Raw genomic sequence first — 27,454 nt, 5'->3', positions numbered from 1 at the left:
ATAAGGGGTAGGTGAGGGTGTTTATCTAACCGGAACACAGCCCTAGTTAACTGTCAGTCCAGTGTGGCTTAGCTCATGAGAGCGACAGAACTGTTCTATGGTGTACTCCAGACTATACCATGACCAAGTTATTGATTATACTTTGTGTTGCCGTGTTTACAAGTAGATTTGATTGTTAAAAGCGATAGGATGATCAAACACATGAATCAGTCTCAATATCAAGTCAGTGAAGTTATGTGCGTATTATAAATAAGTCATAACTATAGTGTAACTTATGTAGTAAGTAACTTTATTGTTATATACTTTTTTAAGCAAGTTATACCTCAAATACATATCAGGGAGCATTATTTTTACAATAAATACTATTTACTTGGATACATACGAAGGTGCCCAACTTGACAAGGAGTAAAAGCAATCTTTTTAAATTCATACGTTTAAAAAATATATTAATAGTTATTTATATCAGTATTAAAAATATAAAGGCCGATGAGGACGCTGTTTGATATCGTTGCTAGGCGACGGGTAAAAACATTAATTCGCTTCGTAAGCCGAAGTTGAAAAAATAATAAAGAATGAAATATTAAATGTAGCCAATTATTTATTTAAAAAAAAAGGCCCAAAAAGGCATTTATTTTCTCAAAATTGATTCCTTTAGAATTCTTTTTGATGTCATTTCTTATACTACTAGATACTACTACCGCTTCGGAAACAAATGGCGCTCTGAGAGAGAAGAAGCGGCGCAAGAAACTCTCCCAGCATTCTTTTTTTTGCGCTCTTTTCAATAAAAATATACAATATTGTACAGTCATTTCTATCGCTATAAAATAATCACAATCTAGTCCCAGGCTGTCCGATCATTTAGATATTCAGCAGTGGAGTAATAGAATTTACGACAGAGCCATTTTTTTATAAAACATTTAAATTTATTTATAGATAATGCCTGAACAGTGGCTGGGACTTTATTGTAGAAGTGTATACATTTACCCTTAAAGCTATTATGTATCTTATGAAGCCTACTAGAATTAGTTACAAGCAATCCCTTATTTCTAGTTTTATAATAATGAAATTCACTATTAAGAGCAAAAAGGTGACGATTTTTGTGAACATATATTAAATTTTCATAAATGTACTGACAATGAACAGTCATAATATTTATTTCTTTAAATTTTTCTTTGAGAGACTGTCTATAACCAAGCTGATATATAGCACGAACAGCTCTCTTTTGCAGTGCAAACACTATATCAATGTCAGCAGCATGACCCCATAGTAATATACTTTCTTGTTACTATTTATTCGGAAACCCAACAATCGTACCCTAATACATAAATTACATACAAAATTAAAAACATATATATCTAAGTGTAGGTACAGATAACTTACAGGGTTACACATATTTCATTATCTGTTACCACCATACTATATAACTTGGATTACAATAGTTAGATATTATGTTAGTAAAAATACAGTTTATCTTAATAATATTATTATTATTATTAATTATGGGTGTTTTAATATTTTTTCATTAGAAATGGTTTTATTCAATACTTGTTTTACCCTTCCACACGTTGCTGATGCGAAATGGTTAGGAAATGTGATGATACATAATTTAAAACATCTAATTTGACAATTATACATACATAAAAGTAGGGGTATTTTTTTTTTACATATCAGACGGTTCGATTCCCAGACGAGGCAAGTAATTTTTAGAAAATCTTTGAATGCAGAATTACTTACTTTTAAAAATAACATAAAGTCTTCTTTCAGTAAAATAGCCTATCTTCGATATTTAAGTTACTTTCCCTTCATACTTCCCTGTATACTTGTGGATCTTAGATAATTTATAGGTCTAAATAGAGTCTCTCGCTGTTAGACAACCGATGAAAACAGGTCAGGCTTATTACTTTAGCGAGCGCATGTCATTTTGGTGGTCCTGCGCTGCCCTCATAGAACGTATTCCGGCGATCTTGACCACATCGTCAGTTCATCTTGTGTCAGTTCTTCTTACCAACACAGCGTCTTCCGGTACGTGTTCGCCATTCGAAGTCTTTTCTGCCCCACAGGCCATCTGTTCGTCGAACTATGTACCCTGCCCACTGCCACTTCAGTTTCGTAATATCATGTAAGGCAACATAATTTACGCGTATGTAAATAAAACAATATTTCAAAACGATTATTTATTTAGACAGATTTAATAAAAATATGCTCGTATATAGGTAAAATACTAAATTATCAAAACAGTTTGTTATTTTTAAGTGATAAACCTACAGCGCTATTATTCTATGCCTACAATATTTAGTTAAGAACTTTATGAGATTTCCAATTTTGAACAAAAAAAAAATCAAATTCAAATTTCTATATTTGATATTTAAATATACATACACAAAATTACTTAAATCTACTTATTAAAGCAATTTACAATTAAGCCTTATGTATGTAGGTATCAGAAAACCTATTTTTACATCCCTATCTACGTGTTAGGGGATGAAACTTTATTATGCTTAAAAACTAATACATGAGGTTGGGGGGGGGGGGGTGTGAGAATCCAGGAAACTGCAATTTTGAACATATATATATTATACATAGCTGGCTGTGCGAAAAAAAAAACGTTTTGTGTTTAATTATTATCTCTAGTTATTTTTTACTAAATGTATATGTATGTTAATAAGATAGTTACTAATAAGTACCACCAAACCAATATGTTTCGGCTAATATCTCAACCGGCAGGACCCATTCTAGCGCGACTCTTATTGTGAATAAATATACCTCAAATAAAACAAACTCCGCTAGAAGTATTTGCTAACTTTGTTGGCAGGCGACAAAAAATCTTATAAGTAGGGTTTATTCTTCTTTAATCGTTTACTAAAACTAATACTAATATGGCCTCGTTACTGAAACATTTATCTATCTAGTTACGTCTGTCAGTAACTGCGACAGAGAATGGTTTCATAAGTCATCCATAGTATAATATATGGGTCAACGACGAAATTCACAAGACCTCAATAGATTTCTCGCCTTATTTTTAACCGACTTCAAAAAGGAGGAGGTTCTCAATTCGTCGGTATTTTTTTTAAGTTATACTTCTTTTAGCGCGATGGAGAAAAATGATGAGAGTGAATTTTTACGATGCGCGCGTACACCGTTATGATAAATTTACGAATAACTCAATATCGCGCCCACCGATTTTGATGATTCTTTTTTTATTGGAAAGCTTATACTTCAAAGATTGCTGCATTGAAAAATTTATTATATCTACACATATTTAGACAAATTGTTAGTTAGTATACTTCAAATTCACTAAAAATCATAAAATAAAAAAATTAACAAAAAAACAACCGCCTTCAAAAACACTATTCCAAAAAAATAGATATAATGTGCACTAAAAACTATAAAAATAATTGCGTATTTTTATACAATCTAATTAATTAATGGTATTCTAGTTACGATTATTGTAATTTTTGGAGACGGTGTCATCCAAGATAGGTTTGTTACTACATATATAGACAGGAGAGATGTGCTTGAGTCGTGAAGAGGCGAGAGCGGGTTGCGGCGGAAGGACACCGATTCCAAAAATAACAATAATCGTAACTAGAATTAGATTAATTAATTAGATTGTATAAAATCTATATATATATATATATATATCTATCCAAAAAAATAGATATAATGTGCACTAAAAAGTATAAAAATAATTGCGTATTTTTATACAATCTAATTAATTAATGGTATTCTAGTTACGATTATTGTAATTTTTGGAGACAGTGTCATCCAAGATAGGTTTGTTACTACATATATAGACAGGAGAGATGTGCTTGAGTCGTGAAGAGGCGAGAGCGGGTTGCGGCGGAAGGACACCGATTCCAAAAATAACAATAATCGTAACTAGAATTAGATTAATTAATTAGATTGTATAAAATCTATATGGCTGTGATTCACTATGGTCATTAAGAAGGGTTCTATTGGGCGTTTTGGACAGTTTTTGGAGGCAGTTTTTACCCTCAAAATCAAATATTTGTATAAAAATCCTATAATTATGACGTTTATTGTTATCATTGATAAATTAATTGCAGTAAATAGGTAGAATCCTCATTCATTAGGTTCAAAAAGAAACTAATGTAATTCTTGTTAATTAATTATGTAGTTTCTTGAAAATAGCTCTAATCTAAGGCTCTAATGACATGTATGAAATTACTTTCGCACTGAGCAGAGCTCGAGCACCCGAGTACATACTTGTAAAAGTATTGGGATGAACTATTTAATAATTATGTTCTATCTCACGGTAAACTTCTTTTAAGTAGGTATGATTGCAAAGTAATGATTTTTGGAAAGAGACAACTTTATTCACCTCAGTATATACTTACACGCAATGAGGGCAGCTAAAGAACCTAGATCTAGATAAACAGTATTTTCACCCCTTCCGAACAAGCCCCTGCAGTAATGTTCAGTCTTTTTCGCATTATTAGCCTAAATTTACCTGCATACCGTTCTGCGATATTAATGTAATTTAAAAATACAAAGTAAAATGGAATTTGAAGTTAAAAACAACAGGCGGTTGTATTTCGGAATCAAATTTAAAAGAAAGAATCAAAAGTGTGTTAGTTTTCAGGTATAGATACGTAACTGTCTACCTATATCAATATTGCCATACCTATCTTTTATTAATAATTAGAGTACTAAGCTTTATTTATTAAGCTGCTTTTTTGTTACATAAGCTATCCTGCATTGTGAAAATAATCCTCATTTAATTATTTAGTTGCCAGCGAGGGAAGGGTTGATAACGCCGAGGAGCGCTAGAGCCCCTATCGGCAGAAGGGCAACAAGCACGCTTCCACATCAGCGTCTCAAAAAGGAGGTTGGTACTCACCTACCTATTTAATAATATTATTAGTTAAATTGACGGAAATTTATTATTTATTTAGCAGGTACTAACTTACTTAATTATCAAGTAAGGTTAAGCTCCGTTTGTTATTACGTAGCTGTGCATGTTTAAATTAATTTAGTTACCTAGTATAATAAAATTTATTTATTTCTGAAGTGAAACTTTTATTACATCGTCTCAAATTTTTTCGTCCATCTATCGTATATCGCATTACAAAAGCCGATTGTAGTAGGTGTGAAGTTGTATCATTAATTTCAAGTACTGCTTTCAAGTAAGTTTGGCCGTGCGGTCTAAGTCACCAGATTTAATCACTGGTCATCAGAGAGAGAGTATGTTCGAACCCCACACCTCACAAAGGTTTCTTTTATTACCTACATTATAATTTTTATTAGAATATGTAAATCCAGGAAATCTCACTAATCTAATTTTTTATACTCAAGGCGTATAATCAGAGAAGTGTTTTTATTAATAGGTTCCTAATTTTCAGAAATCTGTAGAAAGTCCTCCGGACATGGATTCTCCTGTCGGGAGCATCGGCAGTGACTTGCGACGCCAAAATGAAGAGCTTCGCGCTCGACTAGCAGGTGAAAACGCTGATCACAAACGCAGACTTGATGCATATCGAAGGGCTCAACAGGGACAAGCTGCTTTAGTATCAAGATTACAAGCAAAGGTGAGAAGTAAAGCCTATACTTTTACATATTCTTTGGTAAAGCTCCCTAGGTACCTATATTTTCAATGTTTTTGTTATTACACTTAAGAATAATCTACCACCAGATGTCAGTTGTGAGTTACAACTTGTGACATTCTGAATGTTAAATGTTATCGAGATGAGATTTGACAACTGACAGACGACAGTCAGTTTCAAACTTCAAAGTGCAGTGTACACAATATATGAATTTGAACAATATTGAAATTGTTTGTTTACATTTTGAAAACAAGTAATTTTGGTCTGAAGCTTTGATCAATTCTTAAAGGATACCATGGATTGTCTTCATTATAGGTGGTACAATATAAGCAACGATGCGCCGACTTGGAGAATCAAATGTTGGAGACAACTCCTCGCAGCGAGAGTTATAAGCCATCATCAAGTAAGAGTATAGCTTTGCCGGCGCCTGCCGTGCTGTCCACATCTTCCAGCGACACTCAGAGGGATGAGCGAATCAATGACGTTGAGACCGCTCTACGGCGTCTGGATGAAGAAAAGCGGAAGTAAGAACGTTATGCATAACAGAAAAGGAGTAAAAATTTAAAATATTATATTTCTCCGCACACAACCCAGAGCTATTAAAATTTTCACAGATCCAATGCTATGTGAAGAGCTCCTTGATGCTCCCTTGATGTTGCAAGGGCCAAAAAATAAAAAAGGGCTCCTTATACCCTTTAGTCCTCCTTTTCCATTAAAAAAGTTTTTAAGGAAGCTATAGCTGTTGGTCTACCATGGTTAAATATTCAATATTACTATTATTAAAATAATTCTATATGATAACAACTACAATGTCATTGGAATATACTACAAAAAGTACCTAAAATAGCTTGAAATATTTTAGTACTTCTACTAACTACCAAACTGTGCCGGTTGTCTGTACACTATACTGTCTTTAATATTTTAAGGTGAATTTATGTTTATGTATACCGCTATTTGCTAAATATAAAAAATTTGAATTTTTTATATTTACAAACTTATTGCAATTTTCATATCAGTTTTTCATGATCGTATTAAAAAATGTCATAAAAGACTAAGTACATTAACAAATAATTAATTACTAAATTTCCGTTTAATCAAAATGGTAAAACAATACTTTTAGTAACCTTTAATGTTACTTTTCTTCTTAAAAACTAGTTTATTATAATATTATAAATAATAAATTTCAGATGTGAAAAGCTTATTGCCCAGAATAACCTACTACGGGATCAGTTGGAAGAATCACATCAATTAAATGAAGCACTGACTAATGATCTTCAGAAGCTGAGCAATGACTGGGAAGCTCTCAGAGATGAGATGGCAATTAAGGAAGATGAGTGGAAAGATGAGGAGCAGGTAATGTAATGATTTCTATGAATGTTGCTTTATAAGCATGCCCGCAAGGAACCCGCTTGTAGAACTGTGTTGAAGGGTCAGACCGACAAGGATGGCTTCATTAAGGTGGAGCGGAAGAAGAGGAGGCCTCCTAGTCATAATCAATGTGGCACAGCACTGATAGGACAGAACCAGCTCCTGAGTCCTGTAGTCCCAGCGACGTATATCTATGTCTCCCGCTTTCACCACACCACCAAGCCCTCCGACATTGTTCAGTGCTTGGTGGAGAAGACAAGGTTCCGGTTGGGGGTCGAAAAGTTGGTGACGCGTCACGCAGTAGACTTTAACTATTTTGTTGTTTGCGTCCCGACAGAACATATATCGACCTTCCTGGACGTGAAGCTGTGGCCGAAGGGGGTCGTGTTCCGCAAGTATCGCGGACGTCGCCGACCGCCGGAAGTTACCGAATCCGTGCCTCACATCGCCGCAATAATGTGTGTTTAAATATCTAGTGAAAATTTAGTCTGCAATTTATTAGATTTAAAAGTGTTTTATTACTGACCAATTTTTTTTTGTATCTACAGAGACATTACATTGTCCTCATAAAAGGGTTCTTAGCATACTTTTGGACTGGCTGCCATTTATATTATCAGATAATACAATAACAATTTTGATAATATTAAGCATTTAACTAAATGTGTGTAAATAACTGCCTTGATATACTTTTAATATGCAAAGGTCAAAATTTTTTATTTAATGCTCAGTATATTCTACTTCAATATAAAGCTGAGACACTAATGAATAATTCTGATACTTTTTTTAAGTTGTCGAATACGTATTTATATAGTAAAAAATTATTACGGATATCTCGAGAACAACTTGACGAAACAACCTTATTTTTTTTTCACGGTTTTTAGAATTAATCACAGAGGGTTCCTTTCGATAATCACTACTATAGGCCTTCTCGTTTTTATTTTTTAAAAAAGCGCAGCTGATTCGATTTTATGCGAAATTTAAATTTTATAAAAAAATATAGCATGAGCGTTCGACGCGTGCACTTTTGGATTTTCCAATTTTTTTTTAATAGATACTTTTGCAAGTCCAAACTTAGTAGCAGTTTTTTCTTAATATCATGTAAAAAATTTTTCTAATATTCAAAATATTGTTGAAGTTAATTATTCAGTTATTTAGTTTAACAGCAAAATGCCTGTATGTACAAATTCAAATTCAAATATTTTTATTCAAAATGACAGTCAAAAAACTACCACCCATTCCAAAATGAATGCCTCAGGCCTGAGAAGAATGGGCGCAACAAACTCTGCGGGCTTTTTTTTCATCAAAAATATTTTTTACAATTAAAGTAACATTTACAAAGTAACATTGTACAATTCAACTTATTATTTAAAGGCCTGAGGGCGGTCGCTCCATTCCCAATCTGTGGTATCATTAAGAAAGTCATTTATGTTATAGTAACCTTTACCACACAAACGTTTTTTAACAATTCTTTTGAATAACGTAATACTTTTGTTTTGAACATTCTCTGGGATCCTGTTGTAAAAGCATATACATCTCCCCACAAAAGACTTGTTAACTCAACTTAGTTGAGTAGTAGGCATTATAAGCTTATGTTTGTTCCTGGTGTTAACATTATGGTTATTACAGTTTCTGGCAAATTCACTTATGTGCCTATGACATTACATTATTAAGAATATATTGAGAAGCAACAGTCAAGATGTTATCTGTTATAACCTTCCTTGAATTTATTATAAGTACCTATTTTTTCTCAGGCTTTCAATGACTATTATTCAAATGAACACAATCGCCTACTTAGTCTGTGGCGTGAAGTAGTATCTGTGAAGAGGTTCTTCTCAGACCTGCAGACAAATACAGAAAGAGACCTGTATAAGGCAAAGAATGATATTGATTCGGTGACTCGAGATCTAGTTGGGACATTGAGTAGCTATGCCATTAATGCCTATGCTTCTCATGACACTTGTAAGGTAAGTAGTGGTGAAATTGAAATTTTTATTCTATAAAATTTACTGACTAAATTTTGACTGGGCAAGGAATTCCAAGCATTTTCGTTACTTGGGCTTATTAAGTAAATTTTATTGAAAATGCTTGGAAAAAAATTATTTTTGACTTAGTAATGGACTAGTTCAAAGGTGAACATATCAAAAGACCCAGTCAGTAGCCCTAAAGCTGGGGGGTGGGGGAAAGGGGGTTTGATAGTCCAATTTTTCGGTTTTTATGTTATATATCGGAAACTATGCATCCTACTGACATGATCACTGTATTATATATGAAAGCTAACTTTGCTAAATAGTTTTACTTTGTACAGTTTTTGATATATTGTGTAGTTTTTGAGATATCCACTCTCGAATGTCTGTGATTATGGAACTTCTATACCTCTTTTTACACATTTGTTGCCTGGATTAAATGTGCTACTATCGTAATATGTTTTTTTTTAATACTCCTTTGGTTTCATTGATATCTTATAAGAATCTGTTTCTGAATAATTATTTACAGTTAGATTGTGTAGTAGTACCGATTTATGGTATTTTAATTTCAGCTGGACGCGCAAACCGCACAATCGCAAACAACGCCATCTATTGACAACTTGCGGTCAGAGTTACACAGTGCAGCGACGCAGCGGGACAACGCGCTCGCAGAGCTGAGGGAGAGAGACACCCGCATACAGCGTTTGTTGCAAGAGCTACAGGGATTGGTGAGTGATTTAAGATAATAGTATATTCTTATCACCTTGAGGTAGTAACGTTACTTCAGTGCTATTCAATAAAATGCAGTTCATGGTTTCCTGTGTAAAATGCCGACAAGTGCATGAAAATCTCTTTTAATTTTTATTACTTTAATGTATGGAAGTTGCTAAATGTTTGTAAAAGGGGCAGTCAAACTATTCTATATACAGATGTTATTGGATATAGAGTGACGACAAGACTTTTCCACGAAACTATTCTATAGAATAGTTTGTTTAATTTATGCATTTCACACACACAACTATGTACAATGTTGTATGAATTTATTGTTAATTTGTATAGTTTAAGGAACTGTGTAGTGGTTTTTTTTCTACTGAAACTCCAGAAGAATTTTGATGATAATGACACGAGAGTGTGTCAGCGATTGGAATAATAACTCCCCTTAAAGGAACGAGTCTTTATTTGCGTTCACTTTTCGAACTTGCACTTCGCCGGTCTGCCGCTGTTCCTCTTGTCGATGGCGGTGCCTTCAACAGATCACACCGCACCGAACACTAGTTCTGTTCTATCTTCTTCTCCTGGATCACTTTGCACTACAATTTCTTTTCTTCTTTCTTTTCCTTTACATTTTCGAGTCTGAACTAGAACTGCCGTATAGGCCACGCTTAGTACGGCTTATATACACCTGGATCTGTTCTATTTTCAAAATCATTCTCCCATTCCATCTAAAAATTTAAAGTGAACTAGAAATTTCTTTTAACTATTTGTATCCTGCTTACACATTTTTCATCCTTTTTTCTCTGTTCGATTTGATCCTGAAGTTACTAGAAATTTTCAATAACTTTACAAAACCCAAAAAATTCCATACGGCTTGAACACTTTGCCTATCCTAATAATGGACGAAAAAACCAAAAAAAAAAAAATAACGAATGTCGCAAACGTCAGAAAATTTTAGGAACCAACTTCACCCTGTTACTTTTGTGTTATAAGATGCGCGCGCATCTTAAAATTTCACTCTCATAATGCGCCTAAAGAAGTATAACTTCAAAAATTTGTGACATGTATGTACAGGAGGAGCGGTGCGAGCACGCAGAGGCGGTGTGTGCGGAGGCGGGCGTGACCCGTGCCGCACTCGAGGAGGTGGCTCGCGCGCTCATACACGACTCCGATACTGACACGCACGCACACTCCGCTGCGACGCATATGCGGGTGCCCGACAGGTATTGTCTATGACCCACTCTATAGGTTATCACGAGCAATCCGAGTTTCCCTGCGAGTTCGAATCAGAAATAAGGAGATCCGTAGGAGAACCAAAGTTTCCGACATAGTCCAAATGATTGCGAAACTGAAGTGGCAGTGGGCAGGGCATATAGTTCGACGGACAGATGGCCGTTGGGGCAGTAAAGTCCTCGAATGGCGACTACCGGAAGACGCAGTGTTGGTAGGCTTATGGGGATAAGATGGATCGACGATCTGGTCAAGATCGCCCGAATTCGTTGGATGAGGGCAGCGCAGGATAGTTACAATGGCCCTTGCCCTGTACTTCCCCGGGCCATTAAAGGAATAGGGAAGTCCTAGACGCAAGGGTGTCGTAAGAGGCGACTAAGGGCATTTTCCAGTGGGAAGCATCTTTGCACTGGATGCTGGCTAGATTATCGGTACCACAACTGTGCTTTTTTCTGCCGTGAAGCAGTAATGTGTAAGCTTTATTGTGTTTCGGTCTGAAGGGAGCTGAAGCTAGTAAAATTACTGGGAAAATAAGACTTAACATCTAATGTCTCAAGGTGACGAGTTAAATTGTAGTGCCGTTCAGAATTTTTGGGCTTTTCAAGAATCCTCCTGCGGCACTGCATTTGTAATGGACAGGGCGTATCAGTTACCATCAGCTGAACGTCCTGCTCACTTATTGTTATAAAAAAACAGACAGCAAGGGCGCGCTATAGCGAAGAAGGCAATTAGCAGAGGGAATCGTAGTAGTGCCCCACAGAACAATAATGATGTTATTTCAAGTTTAACTATATTATGGTTTATAGTTCGCCGAAGCGGAATGCGTGTTCGAACGCGAGCGCATTCGCAGAGAGTACAATCTCGGCCGTACACGCCGCGCTGCACAAGTACCAAATACAGATACACGAGCTACAGGTAAATCTATTATTAAATTTGAAATATTATGGTTCAGTAGGTACTCAAAAGGTAACCAACGAGAATTTAATTGCTTAAGATGGCTGCCAGTGGGCTTTAGTTGATAAACATGTTAAGCTAAAACAAAATGGCGAATTTCAAAATGGCCGCAATAAAAACAAAAAATATTATGTTTGTTGGCGTTGATCTGCCTGTCCGACTTCAATGTATATTTTATTATGTATAAAAAGAATCTTGAATGAGTTCATTCATTCATTCTTTTAATAAGTCCGCTGCCTGTTGATTTTCTTATCATTTTATGGTGAATACTCGATATGATATGGCACAATTCTGTTTGTAACTCGCCCACGTTCTCGTATCGTTTATTGTATAACATATCTTTCACGTATCCCCAAAAGAAGAAATCTAATGGTGTAAGGTCCGGGGATCTGGCCGGCCATCTAATCGGTCCATTCGTACCAATCCAAGTAGGAAAACATTCATTTTACGTTGTTCCTTTCTTTTAAAATACTATGTTACTTAAGAAGAGTTATTGGTTTTGACCATTCTTTCGATTGGCATTATAAAAGTAGGGGTGTTTTTTTTACACATCAGTCGGTTCGATTCCCAGACGAGGCAAGTAATTTTTAGAAAATCTTTGAATGCAGAAGTACCAACTTTTAAAAATAACATAAAGTCTTCTTTCAGAAAAATAGCCTTTTTTTCATTTAAGGTACTTTCCCTTCATGTCCCATAACTTTGGGACACCCTGTATATTTGCCATACAAGAGATGTAGAAGATAAGTTAACTGTAACTATTAAAAACAGGCCAAGTTTAGTGTGCGTGACAAGCTACGTCTTACACTCACGATTGGTATGACACTGTGTGTTAGTGTGCGTGAAATGCTGAAAATAGAGATTAAATCTAAGCTCCATTTTTTTTGACGTTTTCACAGCTGTTATTTGCCCTATCTACGGCGCCCTTCAAACAGAAACAGTATAAAGCTTGTACTTTGCTGCTTCAAGGCAGAAAAAGGTGCCGTTGTTTCGGTACCCTGCTAGCTGGCTTAATATGCCCACTGGTAAACTGGTACTGCCTTATTAATAAATGCAATGAAAAGTTACTCCAGTTTAAAATTACTTCTACCTGTCATGTAATTCTGTAGTGACAAAGGTAAGATAAACACAGTCAGCCTTACAAATAAACTTGGTATAAAGTTATACGTAAGAATAAACCTAGAATATGCAAAATGTTTACAAATAGACATTTGCTTATAATTGCTTTATTCGGACGTATAACGTTACCCGCGTTTATTTACAAGGCGTGCCTGACATTCGGAAAGCTTCAGAATTATCACTGTATTGACAGTGTTGTCAGTGATATAGTCAACATTTTGCATATTCTGAGCTTATTCTCAGGTATAACTTTATACCAAGTTTAAATGTAAGGCCGAGGAAGTTTTAAATTTGGAATTACTTTTATGCGCGTTAATTAATAACACAGGTATTGTACACTATATTATACTGGTGTATTGTCTACATCGAAGTCTATGAAAATGAGGGTAGTTATAATAATTTGATTTTGTCGCTTCGTTATAGGTGAAGTTACAGAATAGTCGTGAGCAGTTGTCAACGAGTCGCAAGCAGTGCGAGGCCTCTGAGAGTACTGTCACCAGCCTTGAGAAGAAAGTTCACGACCTTCAAGGTAATTTTTGTTTCATTTTAACATGGCTTAAGCACGTGTTTTGTTAAACAGTGTCCAACTATTTAAGCGACGTCTTAAGATTCACGCTTAACAACAGAAAGACACGCATTTGTAATAGACTTTTTTAAAACAAGTGTTCAACACGTGTTAAACTTTTTTGTAATAACACCAGTGTCTGTTTGCCATAACAACATAAATTCATTTATCTACACCCATGCTTTTTTAATCCTCTATTAAAGATTCTGAAACAGTTAGCTTATTACCAACATTAAAACACCCAATTTCGTAATAACCATTACATTATCCAAACGAGTGTTGTAATGTTGTACTGAATTTCATAACAACACTCCTTGGTTTTTTTTTCGATCCCTTCATGCAATAGTAGGTTATTCGAAACCCCGCCATTTTTCTTGAAAAAATTAGCGATTGAAGTTTTAACAGCACCGCCGGATATTTTAAACGCTGCAAAAGAACATAATATTCAAGTGAATTTTAATAATTGCACAATACAAAATGTAAATTACCTACTACTAAAATAAATAATTAAGTATTTCATTAACACTTAGTTTATTTGTATAAAATCAGTAATGGATGATATTAAGTTACTACTAGGACTGGCTGTTTTAATGTTAGCAGTAAGCTAACTGTTTCAGAATCTTTTAAAGGATTCATATTCTGGGTGTAGATAAAGTCTTGTATGAACCTGTTGATAATTAGGTATTATAACACTCATGTGATACTACAGGGTGGCGCAATAGAACGTGCATATTTAAAATATTGATTAAAAAATAAATACAAAAGGTATAGTTAAAATAAAACTGAGGTATTATTAAGAAATAATTGCTGCCATTTCACCACGGATATTCTCCTTGAGCTGATCGATGTTTTTCGGATTATTGCTGTAGACTTTGTTCTTGAGATATCCCCACAAAAAAAAGTCAGGAGGCGTCACGTCTGGACTAAGTGGGGGCCATGGGATATCACCTATTTTCGAAATCAGTCTGCCAGGGAACATCTGTTTCACAACTGCCATGGAGTCATTTGATGTGTGACAGGTAGCTCCGTCTTGTTGAAACCAAGTCCTAGAATTCACTATTCTTGAATTTTCAAGCTCTGGAGCCAAAAAACCTTCCAACATCGCAACATAGAGTTCGGTATTAACAGTGACGTTTTGCCCCCGCGCATTTTCAAAGAAAAACGGTCCAATTATTCCTCTACCAGAGATTGCTGCCCATACTGTCACTTTAGGACTATGCAGTGGTTTCTGGTGCTTGAGTTTGGGATTCTCACTGTTCCAGTAACGACAATTTTGACGGTTTACGAACCCATTGATATGGAAGTGGGCCTCATCTGAGAAAAGGATATTGTCAAAATTGGAAAATCGATTAAGCATTTCATTAGCAAATGCGAGCCTTGCTCCGAAGTCAGACTCTTTCAATTCTTGTGTTAACTGCAGCTTGTAAGGATGCAGTTTAAGATCCAAGTTTAAAATTCGTTGCAAACTTCGTCTCGATAAGTGTAAGACAGACAATCTCTTGCGAGTAGACATTTGTGGATCTCCTCGTACAGACTGCATAACTCTCTCAATATTGTCGTCGGTCCTAGATGTTCTTGGACGACCTTTTGCTTGTGGTTTAAACGTTGAACCAGTCTCTTCAAAACGCTGTACCCATATTTTAATTAAATTAGCACTCGGAGCTTCACTAATTTGCCGTAGTTCATATTCAGAACAATATAAACGCCTAGTAACGATGTATGAACGAGAGTTCTCGTAAAATGCGCGCACGCAAAATGCGCGACGCTTCCCGTCGAAGTGACTCATAGTGACTAGAACTCCATGAGCCCGCCTACCCAACGATGCAGACTCCCCCCGCCCGCGCACTTTCTACCCCGCGAAAAAATATGATGCAATATAGAGTTTATACTAGAAGTTTTTAAATTTACGACCTCAAAATAGAACAGAGCTGTCGGTATACATAATATCATTTTAAAACTATTATTTACTTTTTCATGTAGAGACCTAATACTATATAATATTATATTGTAGGTATGTAGGACATAGAATCGCTTAGTTACCACTTTTTTGCCGTTTTGTTTGGACTTGTAACTTGTATTGTAATGTTAATGCCTAATGATGGTTGAACGAATTTTTCACCACCATAGATATCACGAGACGAGCAGGACGTTCAGCTAATGGTAATTGATACGCCCTGCCCATTATAATGCAGTGCCGCTCAGGATTCTTGAAAAGCCCAAAAATTCTGAGCACTACAATTGCGCTCGTCACCTTGAGACATAAGATGTTAAGTCTCATTTGCCCAGTAATTTCACTAGCTACGGCGCCCTTCAGACCGAAACACAGTAATGCTTACATATAACTGCTTCCGGCAGAAATAGGCGCCGTTGTGGTACCCACAATCAAGCCTATAAGCCACAAGGCATCCTGTGCAAAGGAGCCTCCCACATCTGGACTGGACTCAAATCTCAATACTACAAAGTTGTTATAAATACTTGCAACAGTTCGCAGAGAAGTCGTATGATGTTTACTCGTCTGCGGATTTTATGAAACCGAAACTATACTTACGAGGGGAGGTCAAAAAGTTCGCGGAATGACTAGGAAAAAAGATGAAATGATACATTATGTTATTTTTCCTTTTCAATATATTCCCCCTTAACACGAATACATTTTTGGGATCTGGCATATAACTTATTAATACCGTCGAAAAAATAGGTTTTGTCTTGGGCGTCAAAATACGCCGAAATCGCCGACTTGACTTCATCATCGTCTCTAAATTTTTTTCCACGCAGCTCTTTCTTCATCTTTGGGAATAAATAAAAATCGCTAGGGGCCAGGTCTGGACTGTAGGGTGGATGGCGTAGTTGTTCAAAACCGCATCGATGAATGGCAGCCGTCGCAACATGACTCGTGTGAACGGGCGCGTTGTCGTGCAAAAGGAGTACACCTTTTGTCAGTTTTCCTCTTCTTTTTTCTTTAATAGCTTCTTTTAATCGGTCCAATAGGGAAGCGTAGTACTCTCCCGTTATAGAAACACCACGTTCTTTATAATCGATCAAAAGAATACCTTCAGTATCCCAAAAAATAGTCGCCATGATCTTTCCGGCCGATTGCGACACTTTAAATTTTTTTGGGGGTGGTGTGCCTTTTTTGTGCCACTGCATCGACTCCTGCTTTGACTCAGGCTCATAGTGGTGAACCCAAGTTTCATCACCGGTTACAATTCGGGCCATAATTTCTTCCCTAACTTCTCCACAGCGGTCCAAATACTCGCGGGAACAGTTGACGCGCTCACGTTTTTGCAGCGGCGTGAGCATTCTCGGGACCCACCTTGAACACACTTTACTCATGCCAAGATGTTGATGAAGAATATTTAAAATTGTGGTTTCTGATACTCCAACTGATGCTGCAAGTTGTTTCTTCTTCAACCTTCCGTCTTCCAATACAAGTTTTTCAACTTTTTCAATGATTTCCGGCGTAGTGGCCTCAATGGGCCGTCCAGGTCGAGGATCATCTTCAATTGACTCCCTTCCTTGCTTGAAAAGGCCGTGCCATTTGTAAATCATGGTTTTACCAGGAGCAGAGTCTCCGTAAACAGCTAACATCTCTTGCAAAATAGTTTGAGGCGTTTTTCCTTGTTTGGTGAGGAACTTTACGACGGCGCGATGTTCAATTTTCTCCATAGTGGCTAGTTTGTTCCCGATTTACTTGTTCACTCGTTTGTAACTCGAAAGCTAATGACCCAATTAGGCTAGAAATTGGCATATATAGTAATTATGAGTTACTCAAGTAGCGGCTACCTGGAGGAGCGACCTCACCCCCGCCAACCCCGCCATTCCGCGAACTTTTTGACCGCCCCTCGTAGTTAACCCGTCCCACTAGTAATAAAAAAATATTTTGTGTATCCTTGTGAGTACTGAAACCAATAGCTTTGACATTAATGTGCAGGTAAATGTGATCAAGCAAATTCGGAGCTAAATCAAACAATACAAGAGAAAGAGTCGCTACAGAAGACGGTGGAAGCGTTGCGAACCGACAAGAACAATCTGGAAAGAAACAGAGTTGAGATCAATGCAATGGTGAGTTATTATCAAAGAGGATGTAAATACTACGTAATAAGAGGCGGTACTGCCTAAGTAAAAGTTGAAATTTAGTTTAGTATGAAACGTGGAGTCATTTTGCATAGGTTTGAAATAGTAGTAATTACAGTATAGGGATTGGCCACGATGTATAATCCGGCCAAGTATGAAAGCGAACAGTTGGTTATAATGTAGTGGATTTCAGCTATCTCCTTTTTTTTTGCAAGATTATAGCCTTCATCTGTCAAACTGTCAATGACTACACGTTTCATACAATCGAGTGAATCGATTTTTTCTTAGAGAGTTCGCTAGCCTGGTTAGTATTATTATATCTCTTGAACGAAGTAGTAACCATTTGGGCACGAAACCCAAGAAGACACGTAAAAAGACAGACATCTTTTGACTGTTCGCTATTATTTTTACAAAACAATACCGCACATTTGCTGATTTTCGAATTAATGTTTGTATAGGTTTAAACTTGTCACTTTCTACATCTCGCGTCATACTGACATCATATAGCTTACTGAGGCTGTTAGGCTCAGTAAGTAGGTAGAGGGTTATCCTACCTATCTTTTCTGTTTAATTTGTTTTTTTTTTTAAATATAATAATAAATAATAAAAGTAATGCAAGAATTTATAACGCTATAATATTAATTATTGTAATTTATATTAAACATCACTCTAATCAATAAATCATAATAAAGTAATCACTTTAAATTTATTCCTTCTTTTGACGACCTGTATAGCCGAGTGGTTATACAGGTCGATCCTACCTTCTAAGCTAGAGGTCCCGGGTTCGAATCCCGTTAGGAGCAAGCGTTTATATGATGAATATGGATGTTTTTTCCGAGTAATGGATGTTTAAATATATTTATGTGTGTTTATATGAATTAATGTATGTTTAAGTAAGTATATTGTATTAAATATATCATTGTCTTGTAACCCTAAACACAGGCTTTATATATTCTTAACTTGGGGCAAGATAATTTGTGTTAAACGTGTGTCAATATTATATCGACCCAAAATTTAATGTTACAGTCATTTACATTTGAGTTTATTACTTTAGGAGAAAGATATACGGTTCATTTGTTATTTTATAAAATTTTAGGTGGAATCCCTGACATCTGACTACGAGAAACTTCAGAAAGTGAACAGTAGACTGGAGAAGAGCATAGAGTCCTTGGAGAATGAGAAACGAGCGCTGATCTCCGAGATGGACCAAGTGCGGAGAGAGTTGGCAAGCAGGGAGTCAGTGCTAAGGTGTGTATTCAATTACTTAAAAAATAATGACAGAGCTTAATAATAAGATCATAATATCTTATGTATGTATATATAATCCAAAATGTCCAAAATTAATTTATAAATTTATTGCATATATACATAATCTATTAATAAGATAAACCAGAAACCTGCTTTACAGCATTTAAATTAATATGAAATGCATGCTCCCACGTCAAAATGTCCAAATTCAGGCTGAAAGAAAAAAACATCTCTCTGAAATGGAAGATATGCCTCACTTTAATACATACTTTATATATTAATAATAATATTGACACACTCTAACACAAATTATCTTGGCTCAAATTAGGCAAAGCCTGTACTATCGGTTGCAAGACAACGATATATTTAACACGTTATACTTGAATACATATTTAAACATACATAATTACATATTTAAACATGCATGACTCGCTAACAAACATCCGCATATTTATCATATCCATGTTTGCAACTATCGGGATTCGAACCCGGGGCCTCTAGCTTAGTAAACGCTAACCACTCGGCTATAAAGGTGGTATGTGTCTATCCCAATATTCATAATAGTCTGCTAACTTAAAGCATTGCTAATTCTTACTCTGTATTCTTCTATTGACCTAAGTCAGAATGAGAAAAAATACTCCTTAGCGGCTGTTTTAAGTAAGCGTACCATTATGAATAAGGGGGTATGTGTATACAGGATGTCCCAAAGTTATAGGACATGAAGGGAAAGTACCTTAAATATCGAAGATAGGCTATTTTACTGAAAGAAGACCTTATGTTATTTTCAAAAGTTAGTAATTCTGCATTCAAAGATTGTCTAAAAAATACTTGCCTCGTCTGGGAATAGAACCGACTTAAATGTAAAAAAAAACACCCCTACTCTTATGATGCCAATCGAAAGAATGGCTAAGAACTAATAACTCTTCTTAAGTAACATAGTATTTTAAAAGAAAGGAACAACGTACAACAAGTAGGAAAACATTCATTTTACGTTGTTCCTTTCTTTTAAAATACTATGTTACTTAAGAGGAGTTATTAGTTTTTGGCCATACTTTCGATTGGCATTATAAAAGTAGTGGTGTATTTTTTTTACATTTCAGTCGGTTCGATTCCCAGACCAGGCAAGTAATTTTTAGTAAATCTTTGAATGCAGATGTACTTACTTTTAAAAATAACGTAAAGTCTTCTTTCAGTAAAATAGCCTATCTTCGATATTAAAGGTACTTTCCTTTCATGTCCCATAACTTTGAGACACCCTGTATATGTCTATTATATGTGAGACCAAATTTTTGTTCTGCATATTCAATGACAAGATGTCTTCGAGCAATCGAAAACTGACTGAATAACCACAAAAATGTTAATGACTCCAAATAATACAGTCTCCTTTTTTGAGGTCGGTGAAAAACCACATCGACACGTCATTGATTCTGATTCCTCGCGAACCTCGACAAAAAATAAAAAAATTAGCGCCGTTGTGGTACCCATAATCTAGCCGGCATCCTGTGCAAGGGAGCCTCCATTTTCAATAGATTATAAATATTTCAGGAGCGAGCAGGAGCGCAGCTCAGGATTTCGTTCGGAGCTGGTGTCAGTTCGTGAAGAGCTGAACAAGGTGATCCTGGCTCGGGAGTTGCTAGAACAACAGAAGCTGCACGCTGATGATGTACTTGCTCAACACGAGAAGCATATCAGTAAGAGTTTTTAATAAAATTTTCTTTTTCTGATAGAATTGAAGCTTAAATCATTAATACGTCTAGATAGACTGTGACAGTTAACTTCGAAATAAATTGAGTTTACAGTTAACCATTATTTTAATCAATGCACGCACACTAACACTAAGAGTATGTTCCGATATGCACTGCGACCAATGTACAGTGTGACGTCAATTTAATATACTGTGAAGCCGTTCCTTTATATTCAGTTATACTGCTTACTATTTAAACGGAACGCAATCACGTATACTATCAGCCTCATTTTTTGACGCAGCATTCAAATGAGTGTATTAAAGTTTTCTAGTTAATTAAGAAAACTTTTGTTAAAGTTCTGTCCAATTAAAAATATTTTAATGAATATTTTAGGCACTCGAGTAGTTTTGACTGATCACGTGATCAAAGCACTGCGAGTACCTTACCTTGAAGATGCCAGTGCTCACAGTAGAATATGGCGGCGATTTATGACGTCATATATTTCCCTAGGGTACTGCGGCAGTATACTGGCAGTCCATAACGGAACGCATTTTTCTACAGTGATAGCACTGTGCAGTTTTCGCAGTGCATATCGGAACATACCCTAAGTGTCATACGAATCGTGAGTGTAAGACGTAGCTTGTCACGCACACTAAAGTATTAAACCTGGCCTGTTTTTATCGGTTGTGTAACAGCAAGAGACTATCTAGACATATAAAATATTATCAAAATATTGAAGGTTGCGATGCGTAGCAAAAGTGATTTATGGTATAGGGAACTGTCTCTTGAACATTATGCTGAAAGGCGACAATATAGAAAAATAAAATTTGATTTAAAAAAGCTACCTATAACCACTATATGGTGCCGAAACATGGACAGTCAAAGAACGAGAGAGACAAAGGATTGACGGACTAGAAATGTGGTGTTGGAGACGAATGCTACGAGTATCTTGGACACAACGCCGCACAAACGTCTCGATACTTGAAGAGCTCAAGGTGAAAGAAAGGCCTTCATCTATAGTCAGAGCCCGTATCCTCAGATACTTCGGACATATCACTTGACGTGGAGAGCATGCCATAGAGAGACTTGTTGTTCAGAGAAGGGTCAACGGCAGTAGGTCAAGAGGACGCTCCCTATGCGCTGGACAGACCAGATCAAAGCCCTAACCAATACTCCCCTCAACACATGTGCCAGAGAAGCAACAGCCAGGGATAACTGGCGTAGAATCGTTCGTCGTTCGACGTGACCACGACTGCTCTGTTAAGAGTAATCCGACGAAGAAGAATAACCAGGGGTGTGCATATTATATAGGCAATTAGGCATTGCCTACTTCGTTGTAAACCTTAAATAAATATAGCACTAGTGTTAAAGTTGATTTAGTTTAATTTGGTATCGTTATTTTATACCAAACGTCTAAACTGCCTATAACATACGTATTCTCACTTTTTAATGAACGCCCTACGTGTTAATTAATTGTTCAAACTTAAATGGTAAACATTGTGTGTCTTCTACCGCATTTATCACGGGGAGTGTACCGAAGAGCTGTTTAACCTGATTCCTGCCGCCGAATTCCACCTTCGCACGACATGCCACAAGTTAGGATATCATCCCCACCATCTGGATGTGTGGCGGTCCTCCACAGTGCGGTTTTCAAGGAGCTTTCTTCCGCGTACTACGACACTGTGGAATGAGCTTCCTTGTGCGGTCTTTCCGGGACGATACGACATGGGTAGCTTCAAAAAAGCGCGTACACCTTCCTTAAAGGCCGGCAACGCTCTTGTGATTCCTCTGGTGTTGCAAGATAATGTGGGCGGCGGTGATCACTTAACACCAGATGACCCGTAAGCTCGTTTATCCTACTATTCCATAATAAAAGGCAATACCTTGAGTTGCCAATGTCATATAACACTAAGAGGATGAACCTATATGTCCTTTGTTTCAATATTCTCCCAATGCTACATCTTCATGGGCGTTGTTATGGACTAGATTGTGAGGGTATTCCTGAAAACTATAAACGCTTAACTACTAGTAGGTATATGTATGAATGAAACCATGTCGCAATCTAGCAGGCCCGTACAGTGTCATCTAGTTACAAACCGGACAAACGCACAATAAAATTATAGCTTTAATAGCCCAGATAATGACCTTCTATATACATATAGACAAATCACGTTGTGTTAAAACAAAGCTGAAATATGGAACATGCCACAAATTACACCATAATAAGCTTCAATTGAGGTATATGTATACATTGCTGTATTTACTACAGCTGTTTAAAATATTCTTGTTCAATAAGCAGCAATGTAAAACATGTATTTAGTTCAGGTTTGATTCGGACCGTGACAATTGACACACGACTAACGAGGAAAGTGTTCTTACATTGTTTTTAAGTACGTTTTTGCCGTTCCGCTATTAGACTGCGAATGATATGTCCTTATATGTGTATAGAATGTCACTGAGTCGAAACGATTTCTATTAATAAATGTAATACAAAACCGTTAACCTAAATCTGACTCGAATTTGTATGTTTTAGGCGAGTTAGAGATTGAATTAGAGAGAACATTGCTTGAGAGAGGAGACTTGCAGGACGTTGTAGAGAAACTGCAGGCCATCATCAGGAACTTGGAGTGCGACAAGAAGAAGTTGCTAGAAGATGTTAAACAGGTACCACATCGAGATACTTTTACAGGGAGGGACTCACTCACACAGGGAGAGCACTCCTCTCATTTTGTTCTTTTTTCTTCTCAAGTCTGGTTAAGTAGAGGTGATTGACAATTTAAGAAAATTTATTGATTAGGCGTTTCTTTGCGGAAATCCATAATTATCCAAACGTTTTAAGTTTTCTTAAGTGTTAATTCCGCCTGACTGACTTAGTCTCGTGCCAGAGTTTGGCGAGTCAACATGTCCTAAAGATGCCTCGTGCAGAGGCGAATCACGTGTCGAATTGTTTAAAGACAAATGTTGGCTGTATTAAAACTTAAAACATTTGAATGTTTACAATTTGTTATTTTAATGTGATATACTTCTGGGATTCAATATACAAATATTTGAAACCAAACTTTATAAACGATGCGGCACTAGTTTCATCTACAGGATCTACTTTACAGTTGATAACTTGCTCAGCCCCAATAATTGCATATTAGGCAATTGACTTGAGATATCGCTCTTACAAATCTTAACATTTTGCTATTTTAAAGTGAAATCAATTACTAACCCGAGAGTTGAACAAGACATACCAAGACTTATGATCCATACGTCACTCGAACGGTTGGCAATTTTGGTTACAAACTTAATTTGTATGTTATCGAATGTTATTTATTTAACTTACAGTTGGAGGAAGAGAGATCTTCGTTATCAAACCAGTCATCGGAGCAGCAAGGAGACCTTGGCTCACTGCGTAAAGAGCTGTTAGCTGCAGAACAACAGCGCATCGAGCTGGAGGCCGACAAAGCTGGGCTCGCTGATAAAATCAGATTCCTCGAAGGGGAGAGAGAGAAGGTGGAGATAGAGTTGCGGCAGGTTATCAGGTTGGTGACTCTTAAATATACATGACAAGCTTTTGTTAGCGTTACCAACATATTTATAATATTATTCTTTGTTTTTTTATATTTGGTTGATTTCATTTAATTAGCATGATTTATTTAATAATCAATTTTGACCAAAAATATTTGAATTTAGAGCTAATTTGCCTTACTTCCTTTTATTGGTTAAATCACACGCCATAAAAGACCTTTTTATCTCTTCTGTAGGTTTTCTGTCATGCACACTCAGATGAGACGTGATAAAGTTGGGGGTAGAAATATATATGAAAGAATCACTAAATAAATCGTTTCCAGGCAATGAAATTATATGAACTTTTTATTGAAAGCATTACAGAGGCAAATTTGAAACACAAATGAAAAATTAATTATTTAAACAATATCCTTTAGGTCGCTTGTAAAATTGCGCACTGAACCGGTTCCAATGTATGGGCGGGCGGATGAGGTGTTTGTTTGAAAACAAGATTACCTGATACCGATAAAAACATCCCATATAAGTGTAGTGTGAGTAACAAGCTACGTCTTACACTCGCGATTTGTTATGACACTTTGTGTTAGTGTGCGTGAATTACTCAAAATAGAGGGCAGATCTAAACTCAATTTTTTCGACGTTTTCACAGCTGTAATAGTCAATCTAGACGTATAAATGATCTATGTAAATTATTTGGGCGTAATTAAAAAGTATTGACCATTTCATTCCACAAATCTAAGATTTAAACCAATTAAATAATGTCTTGGTTTCGATGCTTGACCATGGCATACAAACCTGTTTAAACATCCAACAAGTTAGTAGGAAGTGGAGGAAAAACGAGCATTTGGGTGATCACAAAGGTACCTACTTGATGCTATGTGATCACCGCATCCATCTTCTAACACCAGAGGAATCACAAGAGCGTTGCCGACCTTATAAAGCGTCGCATAAACGTGCATACGAATTCGAAAACCGAGAACACGGCGCGGACGACGATCGAACCGGGGGCATAGTGTAGAGAGTCAACACTTCAACCAGTTGTGTCACCGACACTTTTAAAATGCCTACTAGTATATAGACGGGCTGACGGCTTAATAATGCGCGTCCAATATTGATTTGTCAATGAGGGCGGTAGCTAGTTTAATATTCCAAATACTAAGGAGCAAATCCCAAGCGTGGCTGACTGTTTACGACTTGTCAACCAAAATCGGTTACAGTGGCAATAGATTCGCCTTACTTTCGTATCTTGCTGTATCTCTATTATCGATGTTTTTCTCTAGATAAAAACAAATGTTCTTTGAGACCACTCAAGCAAAACTACTGAACATAATAATAATATAGCCTTTATTCAGATAGTAGAATTTACATACATATTTACATACGGTCCTTAACTAAGTAATTATCACTAACGCCCTTATTCATAGTGGTCCGCTAATTTTAAACAGCCGCTTAGGAGTGTTTTTTCTCATTCTGACTTTGGTCAATAGAAGAAGACAGAGTGAGAATTAGCAATGCTTTCAGTTAGCATACTATTATGAATAAGTGGGTAACTGTTTGTCTATTGACAAAGGCCTCTTCCAACTTCTTCCACTCTTTTCTATCTTTAGCTAACCTAGACCATGTCTTGCCTGCCTTCGTCCTAAGTTCGTCTGTCCTGTATTGTTCCCCCCGTTTTAGTTTTTTAGGTTTCTGGGGTACCAGTCTGTGATACATTTGCTCCATTCGTCTATACCCCGAAGGGTGCGTCCCGTCCAGTGCCATTCAAGTTTTCTTATTAAGACTACTGAATATATCGGGATGTCAATATGACCATTCTATGCGATTATCTTTCTTAGGTTACACGCTGTTTTGGTTTCCTTTTAAATTGAGTCTGTGCTATTTATTTTTGTATATATTCTTTACTTAAGCTAAAAGATTTTAACATTGCGAAGATTGGCTGGTTTTAACTGGTTTCTTGTTAAATATTCAGAGAGCGCGGTGAAGTCAGTTCGCAGTTGAGCGCCATGTCGCGCAAGAAGGACGCGCTCAACGAGGAGATGATGCGCCTGCAGCAGAGGCTGGAGCAAGCTGGAGAGACCATCGGTCGCCTGAACCGCACCATCGACGACCACGTCAAACACGGCGAGGAGAAACAAGTCAGTTGGAATTTATTTATTTATTTAGGCACACAAAGATCACCATAAATTGTAATATAATAATACATATATACAGGGTGTCTAAGAAAGAATAGATAATCTTTGAACCCAGCACGGGACAGCTCTCCAGCGCTCAGAAAAAATTATCTAAAAAAAAATTCCAAGTGATACCCAAAATATGTTTTTTTTTAGGAAAACATATGTTTTTTTTACTTTACTTCACATTCATGTGTACAACGCCCACAAAGTAATGAAATTTTTGGCGTTTTTGGTGTTATCTTATTCCTGATAGACTATACTACTAGAAATACATTTATTAATATAAGTATCTATGATACTTTATTCAAAAACAAAATAAGAACTTGAGTTTTTGACATGAAATTTGTTAAGACTTAAAAAAATTTATAAAGACTTATCTTTTCTTTTTTAGTCGTATTTACTCTTTTTGCATCTCAATAGCAATAACTTCGTAGTGGTATTAAATAAAGTGATGTATTATACCATTTCGTAAACTGTATGAACTGCGCATTTAATTAAAATAGCTGGCCACTTACGTTGTCATACTTTTTTTTTACATGAAACACTCTCAAACTATGGCAAAATTATTTTCGTATCAAATTTCATGTCAAAAACTCAAGTACTTATTTTTTTGAATAAAGTATCATAGATACTAATATTATTTAATGTATTTCTATGATTATCCATTCTTTCTGGGACACCCTGTATATATTGTAGTTGACTAATAGCGTATGTTTTTTACATAGGTAATGCACAGTACGTTTTTTACATAGGTAAAATTATTTAATAATCTGATTATAGATTAAACATAAAAAATATATTAATAAAATTACTACTACATGCTACTATACTAAATGTATTATAAATTAAACTAATTCCAACTATACGATTTTTTGACACATTACACACACTTACAGAATGCTGACAAACTTTGACTAAATATCTCTAGATTTTTATTTTTCTCTGATAATTAATTATATATAATCCACACATTCTTTTCTTGAGAAAAAAAAGTCCTTTGTGATCTGGAATTCTGAACAGTATCATGTTCAGTTGTAGTCGCGTCGGAAAGAATTAATGCTATGAGAAGTCATCTATTTAATAATTTCTTTTATTAACGCGAGTGTTATGCCCGATTTCCACGAAAGCGGAGAAAAGAGGAGATGCGTTTTGATAACCAATCAGATTTCGTTATTTCCACATCTAATCTCCGTTTAGCTTCGGTGGAGATGGATCAAGCGGAGAGGACAGGAGATGCCTAATTTTTCCTTTGATTTACGCCGCGAGCAAGCAAGCGGCGCGGCAGAGCGAA

The 27,454-nt window shown here is 36.2% G+C and overlaps 1 protein-coding gene across 1 annotated transcript in view; it reads left to right on the top strand.

The window, feature by feature from the left end:
• Nucleotides 1-5,803: 5,803 nt before the first annotated feature.
• The window catches only part of LOC126976003 (rootletin), a 57,504-nt gene continuing 35,853 nt past the window's right edge, over nt 5,804-27,454 (top strand). Inside the window, exons 1-13 of the mRNA XM_050824130.1 lie at nt 5,804-6,088; nt 6,752-6,917; nt 8,684-8,896; nt 9,469-9,624; nt 10,685-10,833; nt 11,647-11,755; nt 13,334-13,439; nt 17,404-17,534; nt 18,643-18,794; nt 20,340-20,485; nt 23,013-23,143; nt 23,810-24,006; nt 25,959-26,124. Of these exons, the coding sequence (XP_050680087.1) occupies nt 5,922-6,088; nt 6,752-6,917; nt 8,684-8,896; nt 9,469-9,624; nt 10,685-10,833; nt 11,647-11,755; nt 13,334-13,439; nt 17,404-17,534; nt 18,643-18,794; nt 20,340-20,485; nt 23,013-23,143; nt 23,810-24,006; nt 25,959-26,124 (1,989 nt within the window). The 5' untranslated portion in view covers nt 5,804-5,921. The remainder of the gene's footprint in view (nt 6,089-6,751; nt 6,918-8,683; nt 8,897-9,468; nt 9,625-10,684; nt 10,834-11,646; nt 11,756-13,333; nt 13,440-17,403; nt 17,535-18,642; nt 18,795-20,339; nt 20,486-23,012; nt 23,144-23,809; nt 24,007-25,958; nt 26,125-27,454) is intronic.

This window comes from Leptidea sinapis, chromosome 39 (assembly GCF_905404315.1).
Source record: "Leptidea sinapis chromosome 39, ilLepSina1.1, whole genome shotgun sequence".
Lineage (NCBI taxonomy): Eukaryota > Metazoa > Arthropoda > Insecta > Lepidoptera > Pieridae > Leptidea > Leptidea sinapis.
Note: the sequence above shows the minus strand (reverse complement) of the source record. Positions and strands in the feature narration are given on the sequence as shown.